The sequence below is a fragment of the Marmota flaviventris genome, chromosome 17 (assembly GCF_047511675.1).
Source record: "Marmota flaviventris isolate mMarFla1 chromosome 17, mMarFla1.hap1, whole genome shotgun sequence".
In the NCBI taxonomy this organism is placed as follows: domain Eukaryota; kingdom Metazoa; phylum Chordata; class Mammalia; order Rodentia; family Sciuridae; genus Marmota; species Marmota flaviventris.
This window is the reverse complement of record NC_092514.1, coordinates 24416883-24436962: the sequence shown is the minus strand read 5'-3', so window position 1 is coordinate 24436962 and position 20080 is coordinate 24416883. Positions and strand designations below refer to the sequence as shown.

General features: G+C 45.5%; 2 protein-coding genes across 8 annotated transcripts in view; one reads left to right on the top strand and one right to left on the bottom strand.

Moving 5' to 3' along the window:
• The window catches only part of Ndel1 (nudE neurodevelopment protein 1 like 1), an 81003-nt gene that overhangs the window by 58635 nt on the left and 2288 nt on the right, over nt 1–20080 (top strand). For all 6 annotated transcript variants that reach the window (XM_027946821.3, XM_071602903.1, XM_027946820.3 and 3 more), the window contains exon 10: nt 19688–19754. In XM_027946821.3, coding sequence (XP_027802622.2) covers nt 19688–19754 — 67 coding nt within the window. The remainder of the gene's footprint in view (nt 1–19687; nt 19755–20080) is intronic.
• Nucleotides 357–20080, bottom strand: part of Myh10 (myosin heavy chain 10) — a 133907-nt gene continuing 114183 nt past the window's right edge. For both annotated transcript variants that reach the window (XM_071602901.1, XM_027946819.3), the window contains exons 29-41: nt 19607–19711; nt 18234–18386; nt 17595–17843; nt 16809–17021; nt 14680–14892; nt 12093–12254; nt 10271–10399; nt 7450–7538; nt 6545–6668; nt 6259–6467; nt 4710–4818; nt 3277–3449; nt 357–2012 (exon numbers count right to left, since the gene is read on the bottom strand). In XM_071602901.1, coding sequence (XP_071459002.1) covers nt 1868–2012; nt 3277–3449; nt 4710–4818; nt 6259–6467; nt 6545–6668; nt 7450–7538; nt 10271–10399; nt 12093–12254; nt 14680–14892; nt 16809–17021; nt 17595–17843; nt 18234–18386; nt 19607–19711 — 2073 coding nt within the window. In that variant the 3' untranslated portion in view covers nt 357–1867. The remainder of the gene's footprint in view (nt 2013–3276; nt 3450–4709; nt 4819–6258; nt 6468–6544; nt 6669–7449; nt 7539–10270; nt 10400–12092; nt 12255–14679; nt 14893–16808; nt 17022–17594; nt 17844–18233; nt 18387–19606; nt 19712–20080) is intronic.

Here is a 20080-nt window from a genome sequence, read left to right as displayed (position 1 = left end):
AAACCATCCTGAATTGCTTCCTCGGCAGAAGGGTCTCCAGCCCCACCTTCGGGTGTCCTTTCCCTCCCTAACTATCCACACAACAGCAGGTCACTGGTGACAACAGGACTTAAGAGCCAGGACTGCCTGGAGATGTAGCATACCATTGAGTAATTTCTGGGAGAGGAAAGATCCAGTGGACCTTGTACCATCTTTTAAGTCTGTGTAGCTAACCCCTTTCCAGTCAAGTCACAGATGGGATATTGAGAACAGAAGGTGAGAAAACAGGTTCCATGTTCACATGATTATTCTTCTTTATTGAGGTCTGTTTATTCTCAACGGGTGCTTTTTCCTCCAAGTAAATAAGCAGGCGTAAGTATCTATAATGAATAAATTTATTGTCTTACAAAAATCATTGTCTAGAAATATGGGAATACAAGAAAAGATATTTGCAGTCAGGTGTCTGGTGGTCAACAGCCAGTACAGTTCATACAGGGGGAAATCAAAGATTCCAAACCCATGTGACAAATTCTTCCTAACAGATGTTAAAGCTTTCAACCCAAAAGGTTTGTGTTTTCAAGCACATTGCAGAGGATCAAGGATTTATAATTAACACTGATTTGTTGTCACTGAATGTTTATAATACCACTTTGACTAGAGAGGTACATGATATGAAGCACAGTCAAAACTTAATACATTAAATTGTTATAGAGGCAAATAATATATTTAACATTGTCTTAGTACTGTAGTGTCTAAGGCACTTTCTGTAATGTCAGTTTGCTTAACTGTCAACCAAAAACAGAATGCTAAGTGTTCACTGTAACACTGTCCAAAACGAAGGGAAAAGGAAAAATGAAGAAGGATTCACACCCAGGGCATGTCAACATTCAGGCAGGTGGCATCTGTTCTTGAGGTTCTCAAAACCTCATTGACAAACTTGTAACAAGCCTCGGACACAAAACCAATATTCCCATTTTGGGCTCAAAGCAGCGGCTGAATTTGAAGTCAGCACAAGGGCCTGGCTGGCGAGGGAGGGCCTTCTGCTAGCTCCTTTGGGGGCCATGGCAGCTTGTTCCTGAAGTGAAGGGGGCACTGGCCAAGCCAGATGCTTCAGGAGACCATCTGGAAGTCACTGGATGGCTGCCACCTGAGGCCTCCGCTGTGTCGTGGCCACCACCCTCTTTATGCACAGACCAGCCCTGGCAGGACACTTCACATGAGTAGATGCAGGGACACCACCAACTTGAGGGGCAGAGCCACCCCGTGGGAGATGGGTGTGGTAACCCCAAATGGATGCGGCTTCCCCCAATCCAACCCACCCCTCCTAATCTTTCTGAAGCCCCTTTCACAGTTTGCTCACTGAAATAGTGATCATTATTTGAAGAAAATGAGATACGAGTGCGGTTTAGGTTCCACAATGTTCTAAGACTGGATGCGGCCGAGGAGTCAGGGCCACATGAACACAGAACTAAGTTACCTGTCTGTCTGACAGAGAGCATGCAGAGCGACTGAGCAACGACCACGGGGCTGCCCCGGACCCAGCGACTGGCAACGAAGGGTCTGGAGTTTGCTTTAAAAAGGGTTCTTTTCTTAACATGTATTATAAAATGGTCTCTTGATGAATATATGGAAAATAGATGCAACGATGAAACAATCTGTTTAATATGTGTGTGTCTTGTGTATGTATATATATAAAAAGGGGAGCAATTGTACCTAATCTGAAGCGGGATACAGTCTGTGTAGGCGGAAAGCCTTAAGACACAGTTGATCTTTCTGTAAGGAATTCCATAGCTTGCTGATTCCTCACTCTGTAGGATGCCCTGGGCAGGCTGGCGCCGGGGAGTTCCTGCCTGTCCCACTGGATTGCCTCCTCTGGCTTCCTGTGCCTCTACTCGGATGGTGGCGGCTGTGTCTCATTGACATCACTGGTCTTACTTTCTGTGTCATCGTCTGACAGCTCCAGGGAAGCTCCTTCAATGTGTAGCTGACGCCGGCCAGATCGGCTTGAGGAAAAACTGATTGGGCCGCCCCGCCTGGGAAAAGAGAAAGCAGATGCACATGGGCAGATGCATAAGAACATGCGACCGTCACGGTGATCCACCCTCAGCAATGCTGAGTCTTGTCCTTGGGACACATGGCCTTGTGGGAGATGGGTACCACTGGGAGAGGCTTTGTGCTTGTCCAACCTACTGTCCCCGCTCAGGGGCACCCTGGCAACACACAGTGTACATGAAACAGTCCTCAGAGACCTGGGAATGGTCTGGTTCAATGTAAGATTGATGGAAATGGTGAGAAAGATGGATTAAAGCAAACTCTACCTGCTAACCAACATTTTTGATAAAAGGGCCAGATAACAAAAATCTTTTTAACAAATCCTTAAAAATGTAAAAACTAGGTCAGGGGTGGTGGCACATATCTATAATCTGAGCAACTTGGGAGGCTGAGGCAGGAGGATTCCAAGTTTGAGGCCAGCTTCAGCAACTTAGACCAGTCTTAATGTAAAAAGGACTGGAGATGTAGCTCAGTGGTAAAGTGCTTTTGGGGTTCAGTCAGTACCTGCCTCTCCCCACACTCAACCAAAAAAAAAAAAAAAAAAAAACCCAACACAATCCTGTAAAACCATTCTTGGCAGCAGGGCAGGAGTCAAATGTGCTCATAGGCCAGTTGCTGACTCCTTGGCTTTTCCTAGGGAGCAAGCTGAACTCCAGCTGTCCCACACACTGTCCTCGCACTGGCACAGAGGAGGAACACACTGAGGGCCGACTGTGCCGGTTCCTATGGGGAGCTCCTGCTCTGCTTCTGAATGGAGACCGGGACCGCTTATGGATGGGGTTGTCTGGACATGAGCAGACAAGTGACCTAGCTCTCCAGCCTTGTGGTATGTTGCTTCAGTCCACTAGCCGTGACAAAGAATGAGTGGATCTATCTCTCTTTTCTCCTTCCCATGTACTATGTGATGGTCAGAATCTTTTTTCTTTTTTTTTTGGGGGGTGGGGGGTACCGGGAATTGAACTCGGGGGCACTCAACTTACTGAGCCACCTCCCCAGCCCTATTTTGTATTTTATTTAGAGACAGGGTCTCACTGAGTTGCTTAGCACTTTGCCATTGCTGGGTCTGGCTTTGAACTCATGATCCTCCTGTCTCAGTCTCCCAAAGCTGCTGGGTTTATAGGCATGTGCTACTGTGCTGGGCCAGAAATCTTGAATGCAGTGATTCAGAGGAAGGATGGCTACCTAAGGATGGTCCATGTGTGCATCTACCAGCCCACCAGCTCATGTGCCCCCACCAGGACTCACCTCAGCCGGTTCTTCAGAGTGCTGACCTCGCGGCTCAGGCCTTCATTGGCCTCAGTGGCATCGTCCAGTTCCCGCTGGAGTTTACGTCGAGATGCATTGGCACGGGTAGCTTCCTCCTCAGCTTCCTCCAGCTGCCGCTTAAGCTGCTTCATTCTGGCATTGGCCTTCTCCATCTTGGGGGAGTGAACAAACCGAGACAGCAAACTTATGAATTATGTGTCAGCCTCTCTGCACCCCGCATGTGTGTGAGCCAGCTCCAAGAGAGACCCTTGTAAGCATATGCATGTGTGCATACCTTTGCATGAAGTTACACACACATACTCCCTCGGGGGCTGGTCTATGGCTTTTAACTTGGCTGCCACTCTCAGCAAAGCCAATATCTACAGAGAAAACTCTTAAAATTTAAAATGAACTGCTTTATCACCTATGAACTTCCTGCAGAAAAATGACTCAGTCATTATTCAACTTGAGTAAACCCATGGGATTAGGAAAAGGAACTGCTTTCAGCATTTCTTGTAAAATGCAGAAGCAGCTTCAACAACTGGCAGCTGCATGAGGCTGCACCATGCGTTTTCACAGCTCTGGTGAAGTATGGGTGTTTCAGATGCACTACTTTGATATTCACTTTGGAAGATGGGCCATGAGCACTAAGAGCCGCCTCACTGGATCCTTCACTCCTAAACTGACAGGGACTGGCCTGTCACCTGTGGGTCCAGCTCACATCCACTCAGAATTGCCAAGCTCTGAGTGCAGGCAAGAGGAGAAGTTGGGGTGCCTGATGAGCAGGGCGCCCAAAGGGGAGGGTCCAGAGGGGACAAAGGCAGCAAATCCTCAGCTCTGTCCACCTTCCTGCCCAGTGTCTGCAGCGATAAGATTCATCATCACAGCAGAGGGGGGAGAGATGGACAGAGCCACCCAGGCTGCAGTGGGTGCAGACTCATGCCACATTTAGGACACCTGGCTGCACACAAGGAAGAGCACTCGGTGCCTGCATAGTGCATTTGTTTTCAGTTTTCATTCAACATCTTCATCCCCTTCCAGCCAGACGGTATTCTGTGCCTGCCAACTATGCCCAATGACGTCCAGGCACCAGGGAGATAACCATGAGTGAAACTAAGGGAAATCTCTGCACTCTTAAGGTACACATTCTAATGGGTGATCAGATAACTTTGAAATTGAGTCTGGTCTCACACCTCAAAGCCTCACTGACTTGCTCTTGCCCCCTCATCTTGCCGCCTCTATATCCCTAGCCCCAGGAGAGCTTGCTGGGAACACAGGGTGGGCGCGGTAGTGCAAATGTTAGAATTAAGAATTTCAAATAGCATTTTTCTTCATTCTGCTAGTACGTTGTGGCATCTGGTTCATTTATCACCAGGCGCTTTGTTGAAGCACCTCCAGGGAGGCGGACACGCATCCTGCCCGGCTTCCTGTACCTGCTCTTTATACTGATCCGCATGTCGACGCTCATCTTCAACCTGCATGAAGATTTCCTTGAGCTTCTTCTCAGTACGACGGACTAGTTTGTTGGCAGCTGCTCGTTCCCTGTAAAAGTGATTATAGTCGTTTTAAAATTCTGGAAATTATAAAAGTTCTTTTTCTTTGGATGATGACATATTGGAATGCCCCATGGACCCCTCTTCCCACACTAACACCATTAATATGGCTTTGAAGCATTTTTCTTTTGGTCAAAAAAGGAATTATCTTTAGTGTGGCCCTCACTGCTGACACGTAGAAAAAGCATACTTTTCTGCACATGCAGGTATTGATCACTTTATTCAGTGATCTTTTGAAGAGTAAATGTCACACATAGGCTACCTATCAGTTATACTGAAAGACCTAAACCTTAGTTGGTCAGTCTAACCACCTAACCTTTTTGCCTGAAAGATAAAAATTCCAATTAAGTGGGCTGTGATTATAGCTCAGTGGTTGAGCGCTTGCCTTGAATGTGTGAGGCACTGGGTTTGATCCTCAGCACCACATAAACAAACAAACAAACATAAAATGAAGCTATTGTGTCCATCTACAATTAAAAAAATATTTTAAAAAATTCCAATTAAGTGATCATCTCAATTTAGAATTTACTATCTACCCACCTACCTACTTAGGATGCTGGAAGCTTTAGCAGCAAACAAAGACCATCAAAACCCTATGCATTCAACTGGCTAGAAGTCAAACAAATTGCTATGTTTCCTGCATGGGACTTTGTCCCTTAAGGACGAGAGGTAACTTATTTGGAGGATTTTGTGGAAAACAGAAAAGATTCTTTGTTCCTTAAATGCTATGAAAAAATGGATTGCAGTGGGGTCAGATGAAAGGTCAAGTTATGTTAATCACAACTAAAACAAGACCTTAATTGTTTTCTTTCAGCCTAGTGGAGTCTCAAGGGGAGTGGGAAGTACTGGGAAACAGGGTTGGGAGGGTGCTGGGCTCAATTTCCCTAACATGGAGGTGAAGTGGAAGGTTGTCTCCAGCTCTGGCAGCCTATGATTTTAATAGCTGCATAAATGTCTGCCAAGACTGTATGGTGTAATTCCTAACAATTTTCACCATGCTTTAATATATAGCAAAATGGAAACTATTGAGCAACCTCTTCCTATGGGGGGGAAAAACTGTTTTTCTTCTCTGCCAGCAAACTGCAATATTTCACAGGATGCCACCAACCTGGGAAACTGACTTAGGGTAGAGATATAAATTTAACAGTACCTAGGAAATCACAGGCACAGTGAATCCAGGAGGGGCTGACAAGCAGGCCAGCCCGTGCCATCTCACAGGTGTCCTCCCAAACTCTCCCTTCTTTCATGGCTCATGGCACCTTCTATCTGCCACTCTGGTCACATGTACTCCTATCATCCTGTTTCCCTGCACTGGGAGCACCCGGGGCAGGGTGCATGTCTGTGTGGAGTCTGATACAGACTGAGCCTGAAGCCTGCTCTGTGGTAGATACACAGTGAGTTATGGCTGAAGGCAGCAAGAACCTCTTACTTGGCTTCCTGCTCAAGCTGCTCTTCTAGCTGCCCAATCTTGGCTTCCAGGGCTGAGATGGTAGCCTTGAACTTGGACTTGACAGCACCCTCCAGCTCCTGTAGCTTGGCCTTCAACTCCTTGTTCTGCCGCTCCAGTTGCTGGCGTGCATTGTCACTCTTCTGGGCGGCACTGCGTTCAGCCGCCAACTCTGTGTTCAGCGTGTCCACCTAGAAGAGGAGGATTCAGTCATTCTTGCCAAGAGGCAGCACAGCCCCTCCCGGGGATGGCTGTCTAAGATGGCTACCTGCAGAGTGGTCTTGCGGAAGCGGTCGTTGAGCAGCTCCATATTGCTCTGCTCCTCTTCAAGTTCCTCCTCCAGCTGTGCTATCCGCGCTTCCAGACGCCGTTTTTCATCCAGCAGCGCAGACCTGGCCAGGGTGAGGAAAGGTGACACTCAGCACCAGTCAGCACAGCGCAGGGAGGACTTGGGAGACTCCACCACCCTGCTGTGTGGCGACCTGAGCATCACTCCCAATTGCTTTCTCTCTCCTGTACCCACCCCCAAATCCACCTACAAGTCCCACCCGATTCGCTTCCCTGCCCATACCTGCCTCCCTTCCCAGCCCTGGGGTCTTTTTCCTGGGATCTGGGCAGCCTGCCAGCCTCTCTGCCTCTCTCCATCAGTCTCTGTAGACTGTAGCCAGGGTCAGCTTTCAGGATGCCAGCAGGATCCCAGCATTTCCTCACTTAAACACTACCTAATGGCTCCTCAGTGCACTGAGAATAAAATTCCAGCGCCTCATCATGGCATGTTAGGAAAGGCTCATGATGTACCTTCAATACAGTAATCAAATGGAGAAATCCACTTATTCAGAAAAAGTGATTCTTAATGAAAAATGAATCAGAGAAAGGTCATGTCTAAGGAACCTGCCTGCCAAACCTAACAGATCTGAAAGTGAGGACTCACCACCCCAGGTCAGTGCAGCCCAGGGACACCCCCCTGTATGAGCCATTAGGACTGGCATGTGAGTGCCCATGGCTGCCGCTGTCCAGGCTCAGCACTTCCTGCTCATCCTTCTAGACCCTGAATGGATGAGCAGGCCCGTGAGTGACTCTGCATGCCCGAAGTCAGGGACTACAGGCTGGGGTGGGCACCACTGCTCTCTAAACCCTCGTCCGTCCCTGCCCACCTGTTGCCTGGAGACTCACTTGCCAGAAGCGCTGTTGGCGATCTCGTCGGCCAGTTCATCTCTCTCTTGTTCGGCGTGTCGGCGGGCACGCTCAGACGAGGCAAGTTCCTGAATAAGTTTAGACTGATTTAGGCGGTGGCCATTACCATATCCTCATATGTGAAATCTGACAGTGCCTGGAGCTGTGGCAGCCGGGCTCCAGCCTTTCCACGTGCATTTCTAACTGCAGTTTAGATGTGAGAAGGGAAGCTGTCAAGCTGGCTGAAGATAACGCGTGGCCAGCCCGGTGATGTGTGGCCTCAACAGCCAGAAACAAAAGGCCCACAGAGGAAGTCCTAGTCCACGTAGGGGCTTTGCTGTCAAATAAGAGGTGGGTATTCCTATCATCCTTGAAGGCTGGTGTTTATTTTTTGAGACACGGTCTTACTAAATTGCCCAGGCTGGCTGGCCTTGAACTTGAGATCCTCTTGCCTCAGCCTACAGAGGAGCTGGGAATGCAGGTGAGCACCACTGTGCCTGGCAAGCCTGCCCTTTTAAAAAAATTTTTTTATTTTTAAATATTAACTGAGCACAAACTTTACCCTGAACCCTACAGGAAAGTGAACTACACCAAGTTATGGTCTTGAAGTATCTTTGACATGTACATATGGTGATCAGGTACACTAGACTAGTGAATGTCAGGGCAGCAGTGCCACAAGGATCACGGGTCCTTGTGGGCAGGTGAGTGTAGCGTAGCTGCAGGGGCTCAGGTGCTGGATAGCTGGGCCTCTGTGGCAGGCTCTCAGAGGACTGCATCCACGCAAAGATGATTTGCTGTGAAAGGAGTCAGGGGCAGGATTCTTACCCCAACGGTGTAAAGACTGAGATCACAGCCTTAGAATCTGGGAATTTCATCATGAGGAAAACTAGGAAACTAGGAGAGATTGGCCCCAGTCTTTCAAGGTTGATCAAGAGCAGAAAGCTGGGGTTCTGCCTCCTTTTCCAGAGCTGCCCTTTTAAAAGGTGTTATATTTGACAAGAGCATGTCCTGAAGATGTGTAAGGGGCAGGGCTGTATAGTAGTTCATCTGCAGGCTCTGGCATATAGATAAGACTGCCTGTGTACAGGAGATGGGTCCTCCCAGGGGATCAAATTCTAGCACACATGGCCCTCACATATGGGCAGGGCCAGTTGTCCAGGATATAAGGGCAGCTGGCAGAATGCTTTGGACCTAACCCAAAGGCTGAAAGTCACAGCTCTGCCATCTGGCCTCTTACTTGTTCAGTCTTCTTGGGTCCTAGATACTCAACTGGGTTCCTGTCTACCAGCTGGGTGTGCTTTAGGCAGCCTGATGGACCCGAAGGAAAATGGAAAAGACCCCAGGGCCTATATGCTAAAGGGACAAAGGTGTTGGAGAGAAGGAAAAGTATAAGAGAAAGGGAAGGGCAGGCTGGCTTTCTGGCTCAGTCTCTCCTTCCTATGCAGTGTGTGGCCTCTGCCTGAAGGTCTGGAATGAACACTGCTGGCTTTCAAAACAACAAAGGTGCAGGGAGTACTGCCTGGACACTTGGTCATGGCCTAGGAACTGTCCAGGAGACAGGCTCCATGGGTCCCATCACCTGCAGGGAAATGAGCATTTGGGATATCACTGGTCAACTCCGTGATGAATGCAGAGAACTTAAAATACTCATTGATAAATCCAATTTTAAAGAATATTGGTAAAAACTCTTCTTTCTATTCTCTGTATATAATAAAATTAGAAATCAACTAAAAAATGTCATACATTTGGAAATTTAATCAGACTTCTAAATTTTCACGGAGTAAAGAAGAAGCCATAGTTGGGCACTTGCCAGTAATCCCAGCTCCTCAGGAGGCTGAGGCAGGAGGATCACAAGTTCAAGGCTAGCCTGGTCAAGGCAAGAGTTTGTCTCAAAAAACAAAATGAAAATGAAAACAAAACATGAAGGAACTAAAGCAAAAAACAATGTAACAAAATAAAGAGGCTCTCAGGGTAACTCCTAGGCTGCTCAATGTACTGATCTGGTTTTCAGTTCCTTCAATCCAGACACCTAGAGAACTCCTTATCTTTCTTGCCAACTCAAGTCTACTTTCGGTGATATTATCCAGCATCGCCACATGTTTATCTTGGGCCTTAGTCTTCATATAAGTTGGTACTAATATTTCAAGTTATTATTGTTATAGGTTTGAATAGATTGTAATCATCCTTCATTTATAAAGAAATGTATATGTTCAACCGTGCCTTACAAGGAGAGAATTCCACATTATATGTAAACACTTCATTGCTCCCCACCCCCCTTGTGAGAATTTAAGTAAAGAGATGAATGAAAGAATATTTGTTGGGCTGGAGCTGGCCTAGCCTCAGGCCCTATGTCTAATCCCCAATACCACAGCGGGTGGGGGAAGAAAGAATGAAAGAACAACTCTGTTGATCACAAGGCAGTTGCCTCTCAGTGCAATATACTTCTCCCCTTTTAAGGATCATAGGAACAGAGCTTCTGTGCAAAGACAATCCTGTGCTGCTAGGGTGAGAACTAAATGAGCCCCAACACCAAAGAAATAAGTGAGAGCCACTCCCTTGCTCACCCAGGGTAACAGGTCTGGCAGGTAGGTTGAAAAGTTCCTAATCAGCTTTTTCCTTTAGCCAGTAGAGGAATATTGATGAGTAGTGTCAAAGTATGACTGCTTTCTTTTCCCCAAACTGAGGCAACGTGATGATTGTTAGGAATGGATACTGAAATTACATTAAGCTACAAAGACACTAAAATATATTTATCTGATCTTGGAGATATTTCAAGAGCAAATATTTGCTGAATAACTGAATAAATAAAAGACAGACAAACCTCCTGCAACTGAAGGATTTCTGCTTCCAAACTCTTGAGTTTTTTTTCACTCTCTTTGGACTGTGCAAAAATCTCGTCTCGAGATGCACGGGCTTCTTCTAATTCACGTTGGTAATCTTTCATCTGAGCCTAAGATTAAATAAGAAGGTTTTGGGGGTAGTTTTCATTGTTAGTTTTTAAACATGATATTTTTTCCAATTTATAAAATTAACATAAAGGGCTGGGGTTGTGGCTCAGTAGTAGAGCACTTGCCTAGTGTGTGTGAGGCACTAGGTTCGATCCCCAGCATCACATAAAAATAAATAAAATTAACACAAACTCACTGTAAATATAAACTATAGACTAAAATCTTTTATAGATACTGATGTAAAAATATTCAATAAGATAGTGACAAACTGAATCTGGTAACCAGGAAAAAGGAATACACACCATGTCCAGGTGTGATTTATCTGAAGAACACAAAGTTGTCTTGAAAATAAAAAATGAATATAATCATCTCAAGAAATACCGAAGACACATTTGACAAAATCTAATATCTTTTCATTGTAAAAATTTTCAGTGTGCTACAAAGAGAAGGAAACTCTCTCAACTGTGATAAAAGGCATCAGTAAGAAACTGATATGATCTTATATTTAAGAAATCTGAAGAATCCACTAAAAACCCATTACAATAAACAAGTTCAGCAATGTGGCAGGATATAAGATCAATATAAAAAAAAATCAACTGCAATTCTGTACACCTTGAACATTCAAAATTAAAGTGATTACATTCATAATAGCATCAAATACTTAGGCATAAATGGAACAAAAGACGTGAAAGAAATATACACCAAAATTATATTATTGTACAAAAGCTAGATCTAAATAAATGGAAAGACATCCATATTCATGGATTAGGAGACAGGTTAAGACTTAGGTTTGGCAGTACTTCCAGAATTGATCTACAGAGTTTATGTAATAACTCGTGAAATCCAAGTTTGCTTTTTTTTCGGGAGGGTGGGGGGAGTGTAGAAATTAACAATCTGATCCTAATTACTATAGGGAATTGCAAGGAACCCTCCAGAATAGACAAAACAGTCTAGCAAAAGAACAAAGATGGATAAGTCACATTTCCCAAATTCAAAACTTCCTACAAAGCTATGGCACTCAAGACTGGGGTAGTATAGGACATACGCATCAATGGTCTAGAATTCAGAGTCCAGAAATCATAAATAACACAGCAGCTTAGATATTTTTACGTAAACATCTCTTTGTACTTTGTTAGGCTAATTTCTCAAGGTCAAACGAAACTTTCCACCACCACAGTTGTGCCTATCTACACTCCTGCTGGCATCACGGGGTGGCCTACACACACCTGCCCACACTGTGGATTGAAATAGATCATTTACACAGTTGAGTTAGTGAAACAAGTACATCATTTGGGTAGCAAAGTGATGACCAAAATGACCAGAAGACGATTAATGCTCACAGTACTAATAAAGGAAAGTCACACAACCTTCTCTTGGTGACTTGGGGGTCACAGGAGTTATGACCCAGAAATTGTGTGTTTCTTCTGTGGACTCCATCCCCAGCTGCCTTAAAACATATCCTGTGGACACACAGGTCCACGTGAGCCATCTCTGTGCCCTGCTGCCTCAACCCTCAGCCAAGGGGTCAGTCGTGTAGCCTCCTGAGTGGAAGTGTCTGGGCACCAAGCTCAGGGAGGAGGTGGCAATCTTTCTTTCCTTCTTCAGTTTGTCCTTGTGTAAAATCAACAAGGGTCACAAAGTCCCTGATCTCAGCAGAACCACCTGTCCAAAGGCTTCCACGGCTCCTGCACTTACCTGAAGTTTGCGAAGTTGTTTGATCACTTCATCCCGAGCTTTGTTCGCGGCCTCAATTTGAGCTTCAAGGTCTTTCAGGTCTATCTCCATTTTCTTCTTTGAAGCAACAGCAAGTGCCCGCTGTTTTCTCTCATCCTCTAGCTCTGCCTCGAGCTCCCGAACCTGATGAACAACATCTGGTTATAGCTGGTTGAAGCCAAAAGCCCGTTGCCATTTAAGGGCTCTGGCGACTTGGGTGAGTGGAACCTCCGTTACTTGGTAGAGGTGGTCTGTTACCAGCAGTCCTTACTGTTAACAGAACTAAACCTCAGTAGCTGAGTTTAGTTCAGAGGATCTGTAAGCAACACCCAGTACACACCGTTCCCACTGATTGCTATGAAGACGCATGAGGAAGCAAAGGCCTAACTGAAGATATGAGAAGTGAGACAGTGATTTAACAAACAGGCTGGGACAGACACACAGAGGGCAGAGATTACTTGTTAAGGAACCTAGGGGGAACAGTGGGCATGATCATGTCCCTGGGCCACGGTGGCCACGCTTGCCCATGCTCGCCCAGTGTAGGGACATGTGTTTGGCAGTACTGGGAGGAATTAGGCCTGCAAAGGTGGGCACAACCAGATTATGGGGGTTTCAGACCCAGGCAGAAACTACATTTGATACACAAGGAAAGCGGCAGGCTATCAAAGGTATCCAACAGAGGAGTGTCCAAATAAAAGCCAACTCTAGAGTGCAGCAAGGACAAATAAAGGAGGCAGATGTGAGCTGGAGATTGAGGCAGACACAACTCTGGACCCATAACAAACCCCAGCTGTCACTTACTCTGGGACTTTCCTTCTTTCTGCAAGATTCTCCACTATATAATGGGTATGGGACAATACTCATGCCATTGTGTGAGGGAGACAGAAAAAGGGCTCTTTATTTTTTAAACAGCATCCTAATGCCTCAGTCACCAATGATGAACTAAAAATGAGGTCTAGACTCAAAGACACTGAGTTCTAAGTTCTGAGCTCATGAGTTCCTGAGGCCTTGGGCTTAGGTGGTGGTCTCACAGTTTGGGGCTTTGAACAAGGACTCTCCATGAATGGACAGGTGGCTTGTGGGATGGGGGGCAGCCTGGGAAGGAAGTGTTCTGGGTAAGGCCAAGAAGCCTGGGGAGAAAGGTGGCTCACATGAGCCTCTCCAAGGGGGAGAACAAGGCCTCTCCTGTTCCTGCTTTTGCAGGAGTTGGTGGTGGGGGCAGCTGCTTCCATGCAATATACAGGTATTTGCCTGCTAGCTTTATGCTGCACAGACCTGGTCTATACCTCTAGCCTGAGATAATAAGAGGCTCCTTAGGTATAGCCATTTCCTTTATATTTGTTGTAAGTACAGTGGTTTTTTCAAATGTGTCTACAAATTTTTTGACACTCCCTCTTCAAGAGTCAGAGCCTGGGCTGAGGTTGTGGCTCATACAGCACTTGCCTAGCACATGTGAGGCACTGGGTCTGGGTCTGACCCTCAGCATTACATAGAAATAAATAAATAAAATAAAGGTATTGGGTCCATCTACAACTAAAAAATATTTAAAAAAAAATTAAAAAAAAAAGTTAGAGCTTAATCTATTGCATGTGGACCAGAGTCGATGACTTCTTTCTAATGAACGAAAAGGAAGTGACCTGAGTGTGACTTGAGAGACTGGATCATAAAATGCACACAGCTTCCTCCTTGCTGGCCGGCCCTCTTGGATCTCTCACTCTTGGGGAGACTCTCTCCAGGGCACTCAAGCAGCCTAGGGAGAGGTTCCTGGGCTAGCGCTGAGGCTCCCACACTCGGGAGTAAGGTGTCTTGACTCACTCCTCCTACCTAGCTCAGGCCAGTAGGTGATGCACCTGGGCCCAGATCTTGATGGCGTCAGAATCACCACACTGAGCTGCTCCAAATTCCTAACCCATAGACACTGGGACATTATAAGTGTTGATTCAATAAGCCAGTAAGTTTGGGGCAATTTGTCATCCAGGAATAAATGACTAGTAGAGCTAATGTTAACAGAATGAAAAAAAAAAAAAAAAAAGCAAAATTAAATATATCTCAAATCCAAGGCTTATTACCATGGACTCCAAGGAACTGTCAAAATATCCAGTTAGGTAAGTTTTAAAGAAAACTTTCAAATTAGAAGTTTAATGCATATTCAGAGAAGTACACGAATTGTAGGAGCTTAGCAACTTTTTAAAATAAAAAAATGTAAATATTTTCTTAAGAGTGATGAAAAGACGACCTGTGGTGTGACCTGTAGAAACCTGCAGCATCCTCTGGTCTGGCATGTAGTCCTTTTTTTCTGTACCCACAAAGAACTTGAACTTCACTACACAGCCTCTTGAGGTTCCACTGAGGGCTTTTCAGTTGAGAAGTAACCTGGCTTACTGTAAGCAGTCATGATGTTGTTTGAGAAACAGGAAATTTAAATCAGTTACAGTGAATTCTCAAATGACTGAAAAATCTAATTTTCTTCTAGCTGATGTGCCTGAACACAAATACACAAGATCTTGAGCCAGGAATGGTGTGGAGAATGCGCAGGTCCTGGTTCTGTAGGTTGCTTCCTTCAACCTACCTGTTTAATCAGCAGACGCTTCTTTTCTTCATTCTGCTCATCTCTGGTTTGCAAGTCCCTCTCGAACTGGGCCTTCATGGCCTGCATGTTGACCTCCAGGCGCAGCTTGGCATCTTCCGTGGCCTGGAGCTCATCCTCTAGCTCCTCCAGCTGGGTCCTCATTTCTTCCACCTGCTGCTCGAGGGCCCTCTTGGATTTTTCAAGTTCATGAACCTAAACCACAGGAAGTATCAGGGAAGAAGTTGACTCTTGGCAGAAACACAGGTTAAAGATAGCCGTCCTTATAGGCCCCTCTGGTCACCCCGGGCCAGCATCTGACACATGTATACATATCCTTCCCTGTCTCTCCAGGGCTGCTATTCCTCATCTCAGAGATAAAACTTAAAAGTGCAGTACCAACTTCTTTTATTCACATGTGTCCCATAATCATCATCCTCTGATGACTTTTGTGTTGAGCTTTCATAAAGCCCAAGAACAGAGAAAGTGGAGCCGTGTCAGAGGAACGGTATGATGGTGGGCCAGTTGCCTGCTGTGTGTGTTAATACACACTTTTGTTTTTTTTTCTTGTACTGGGAATTGAACCCAGCGTTTCTTTACCACTGAGCTACATCCAATTCTTTTTACTTTTCATTTTGGGACAGGGTCTAAGTTGCTGAGGGTCTTAATAAATTGCTGAGGATGACCTTGACTTTCTGATCTTACTGCCTCAGCATCCTCAGTCCCTGGGATTACAGGTTTGTGCCATCATGCCTGGCTGAGAGCACACCTCTTCCTGCCACAGAAAACATCACTTGCACTGGAAAGGCCATGAGCAAGGTGGTTGGGCCTGGGAAGAACAGGACAAACACTTACTTCTCTGTGCTGAATGCTTCCATCTCCTGTCCTATTCCATCCTCATGACCTTTTGAGCTAGGCCAGGTGGTGGAACGTGTCGCCTGTGGGGTCCATGACCATATCACTTCTCACAGGGAGAGCAGAGGAAGACTTAGGACAGGAGGGTACACTTTCTAAGCAGTGTCTGGCACTCAGAAGACACCAAAGACATGTTCATGGAAGGAACATGTAGGTGTTGATTATTCTAGGGAATCTAGTGTGGAACCAATTGTAGAGTTCTCGCTCCACATCTTACTATGTAATCATGGTCATTTCTACACTGGGTGGCTTCTTCTTGTTTATGGGGCTGGTTCCCTTGGCACCAGGATGTAGGAGACCCAGCAGGAAAGTAGGATAGTCTTTGTTCATTTATGGTGTGGCCAGACAGCTGGCATTCCATGAAAATGAGAACTTCCCTTCATATAGGGCTTCGTGCTTTTCAAAGAAGATGTAGTATCTTCATGAAATAGTGACATGGTCATGGACCCTACGGGGACACATGACAACACCTGGCCTAGCTACGGCCCATACAACGTCCATATGACAGATGAGGATATTTAGGCTTTGAGAGTTTAAGAGGCTCCCCGTGGTCAGCATGGAAGCTAGTGGAAGAGCCAGGCTGAAACCTTAGCTTTGAACGCCAGGCCCAGGTTTCTTTTGCTGCCCTCAATATATCATATAGCAAGGGAGGGATGCATGCGGGGTACACAAAAAGCACCAAGGCTCCTGTGGAAGATGTATGCACTAGAAATAAGTGCAGTGCAGCAAAAATTTCCAAACTCTGAATAAACCCCCAGAGCACAGAAGCAAACAGGGAGCCTCCCTGGGGAGCCAGGTGTAAGGGAGCTGCTGCTTCAACCACTGTCCTCAACCCCAGGGACCTCGTGGTACCCTGGTTTGTTTAGTAGCTACTGATGACTACAGAAGAGTGAAATTCTGTTGTTGAAGGTCCCCCTACCTGGAAGGAGTCAGGGCAAGGAGGGCCAGTGAAAGAGACAAGAATAGGGTGTGATCGCCTGCCGTGCTTGCTGTGAGAGTGCCAGGTCTGGCTTGGCACAGACAACAGAGAAGAGTCACGGAGGAACACCTGACAGCTGGCCCTGGTCACACACAAGCTGAGAGACTTCAGCACCCTATTCACACACACAAGCTGAGGCTCTCCCAGGACTTTACTGTGGGCCTGCACCCCTGGGTCCTTCAGGCCGGCGAAGGGTCCACCTGGGGCTACTCTCCGGTGCAGCTAGCAGGTGACTTACGTTCTTCCCCACATCGTCTTTGGAGCTCATCAGGTCTTCCATGTCTGCTCGGAGCTGCTTGTTCTGCCTCTCAAACTCCTCCTTGGCCTCAAGGGCTTCCTCCAGGGCTCGCGACAGGGACAGGGCTTTGGTTTCTTTCTCCCTGGCCTCTGCTTCAGCCCGGTCTCGCTCTTCTGCATAGCGAGCAGAGATGTTCTTTTCTTCTGCTAACAGCTGTGTGGAAAGGTGTAAGGGAAGAGTAAAAAAAAAATAAACAGCATTTGCTGGGAGTCCAGCTTCTTGACCTGTTACCATGGGTCAAGCATCCCTAGTTTAAACATGTAAAACTTTCTGAGTGCCAATATGATGCCCAAAGTGGAAAATTCCACATGTACCTCATGATGGGTTGCAGTTAAAATGCACATACATTAAGCACATCAGTGTAATCACTCAGGCCATCACCACAAAGTGAATGTGAAACCCACATGAATTTCATTACAGGTGGATCCTGTCTCCAAGATATTATGCAGTTGCAAATATTCTAGAACTGGAGAAAGTCCTAAACCTAAAACATCTTTGCTCCTAAGCATTTCAGATAAGGAATACTAAACCTATAATACATTACGGGTGTTTTATCTCTGTTTTTATCTTTTTCTTTTCTATTTTCGAATTTTTATACAAACTCCTTATTTTTCATTGCCTTTAAACAGGAAAACATTGTTTTAAACCAAAACAACAAAAGTGAGAATTCTGTCGGGGGAGGTGATGTGAGGTGTGGGGGCTGGGGCAGTGGGTGCAGCCTCCCACCTGATCGAACTTCTTCTGCTTCTTCTCCAAGTTGGAGACCACCTGGCGCTGGTGGTCCAGGTCCACCGCCAGGTCATCGAGCTCCTGTTGCAGGCGGTTCTTGGTCTTCTCCAGCTTGTCATAAGCCAGGGCCTTCTCTTCCAGGCGCTGGCTCAATGCCTCCACATCCTTAAGAAGTTTCTTTTTGGCTTCTTCCAAACTCTCAATTGTTCCCAAGTCATCATCTACCTTCTTCTTGGTGTCAGCCAACTAGGCATTGGGTAAGGAAAAACAAAAAGTCAATGTAAAGAACTTGACTAGTCTTTGCATTAGAGAGGTAAAAGTATTTTGTTTTTTAATATTATAAATCAACTCTACATGATTTTAAATCAAAACAATTCCTTAGCTACCAATCTGTACAATGACGATGGGATTAGACCTCACACATTGCCACTGTCCCATGTCTTTAAAGGTCTCTGACATTATGACCAGCACAGGATCTCAGCATTTGGCTGGGCCACAGAAAAAACATGTAACGGGCTTAATATAGTACAACCTAGTTAAGTGCCCCAAATGGAGGTGAGACAGTCCGCACAGCAGGGACACTAGTTGCTAAGGGTGCACATCTAGGCCACACTGCTCCCTAAGGAGGACACACACCTGGGACTGCAGGGCCAACACCTGCTTTTCCAGGTTCTTCCTGGCCTCTTCCTCCTCCTCCTGCTGCTCTTGAAGACTGTTCTTCTCCTCTTCCAGTTGTCGGATGCGACTGCTCAGGTTCAGTTTTTGGCGTGTCTCCTCCTGAAGGAGCTCCTGTTTGTTTGTTTAAGAAGTTAATACTTAAGTTATATCAATTATCTGAGTTTAATCCTGAGCACCACAAAAACATAAAACAGAAAAAAAATTAAAAATCACTAAAACAAAAATTTCATGTCATAAACAAAAGTTTCAGTGGATGAGAAATACCCAGTGACATTAACAAATGCAAATGACTTAAAAATACACATGATGATTTTGTAAAAGCTGTTCATTCACCCAAATATTGCTTCAAGCTAGTTCTTGAAGCCAGGGAACAGGCCCAGGGCCCTGCAAGGCACCTGCCATACCGTTTCTTCCTGTAACCCCCTGTTCCCTGAGCCTCAGTCCCTTCGAGAATCTCTTCTTCTCCACTCCCCTGCCCCGTCTGTTCAGGAGCTTGGCATTTCTCACTAGGATAACCTCTAGTCTTGAGCACCCCCTTGATCATTTGTCCTTTCTATCTTTTGCCAAGTTAACTTCTCCAAAGTATAAGTACAAATATGTCTTTCCTGTTACTTTCAGACTTGAAAATTTTTGAAAGCATCACATTGGCTCTTGCCTCCTCCTTTACTCTTGCTGACTAGGATGTGTTTTATCACAGCATATGCCCTGGTTACACTGAACTTGTCCTAATTAATCTAACCTGCTTCCTGTTTTGAGATTTTTACTCTGTATCCCCAGTACCTAGCAAATGAACACTTACAAACACTTGCAAATTTAATAAATATGTAAAACTCCAAGAAAAAAGTACCACATTATTTCAATTAACTTGTATATGACATAGAAACATCTTAAACAGAAGGCTGAATACAATTCTTACCAGTATAATAAGCAAGGACCAATCCACCCTTCTACAAAAGGGACTTTTTTTTTCAGGTCAGTATAATGAAATTTCAACCATAATTAAATAATTTTATTTAAAATGGTGCAGTAAGACCACTGTTGGGGTATACCACTGGCAGGGCAGTGCCCATGAGTGTTGATTAGTGCTGCCTCCCAGGCCACCCACATGCTTGTAGGGCACAGGACCTGAAGGTTCTGTGAGATGTTGAACCTCAGTGGAAATTTCCTGAGTAGCAAGGCTGGTTACAGAGCAAGATGGTCTCAGCACCAGTATAACACAAAATTAGTAAGAGGTGATGCTACAAAAGGTGGTTCTGGAATTGGCATATTTTACCAGTTTATGTATTATAAAATGTCAGTTATTACTGAAGACCCCCACCCCCCTGGAATACCTGTGTATCCTGCAGTTGAGACTCGAGACTAGCTGCATCCTTAGCAAATTTAATACCCTTCTTCTCTGCTTCTTCCAAAAGGGTTGAGACATTATCCAACTCATTCTGCAAGGAGGAGTAGAAGATTGGATTCAATTCAATTTGACAAGTAAGCAAATAAAAAGATCTAGAATCATAGCTCTTTAACAGATCACAAATACAGCAGTGTTTGTGGGTTCGAACTTAAACTCAATTAAGGAAGACTTTCACCACCAAGAGTCTGTTGCCTTTAAATAGTGCTCAAATAAGTAGGTGCTGATACCTGCCCCACAGACATCTCATTAGCCTCTCCCTACTGACTGGGTAGGGAGAAGGACAACGATGGGTGCAATGGACTACCTGGTTTTACTTTCATCATGAAGAGACAAAAATGACATCAAGTTCTTTAAAAGAGTGACTGCTATCCTGTGTGAGGAGCCCAGCAGGTTTTATCTG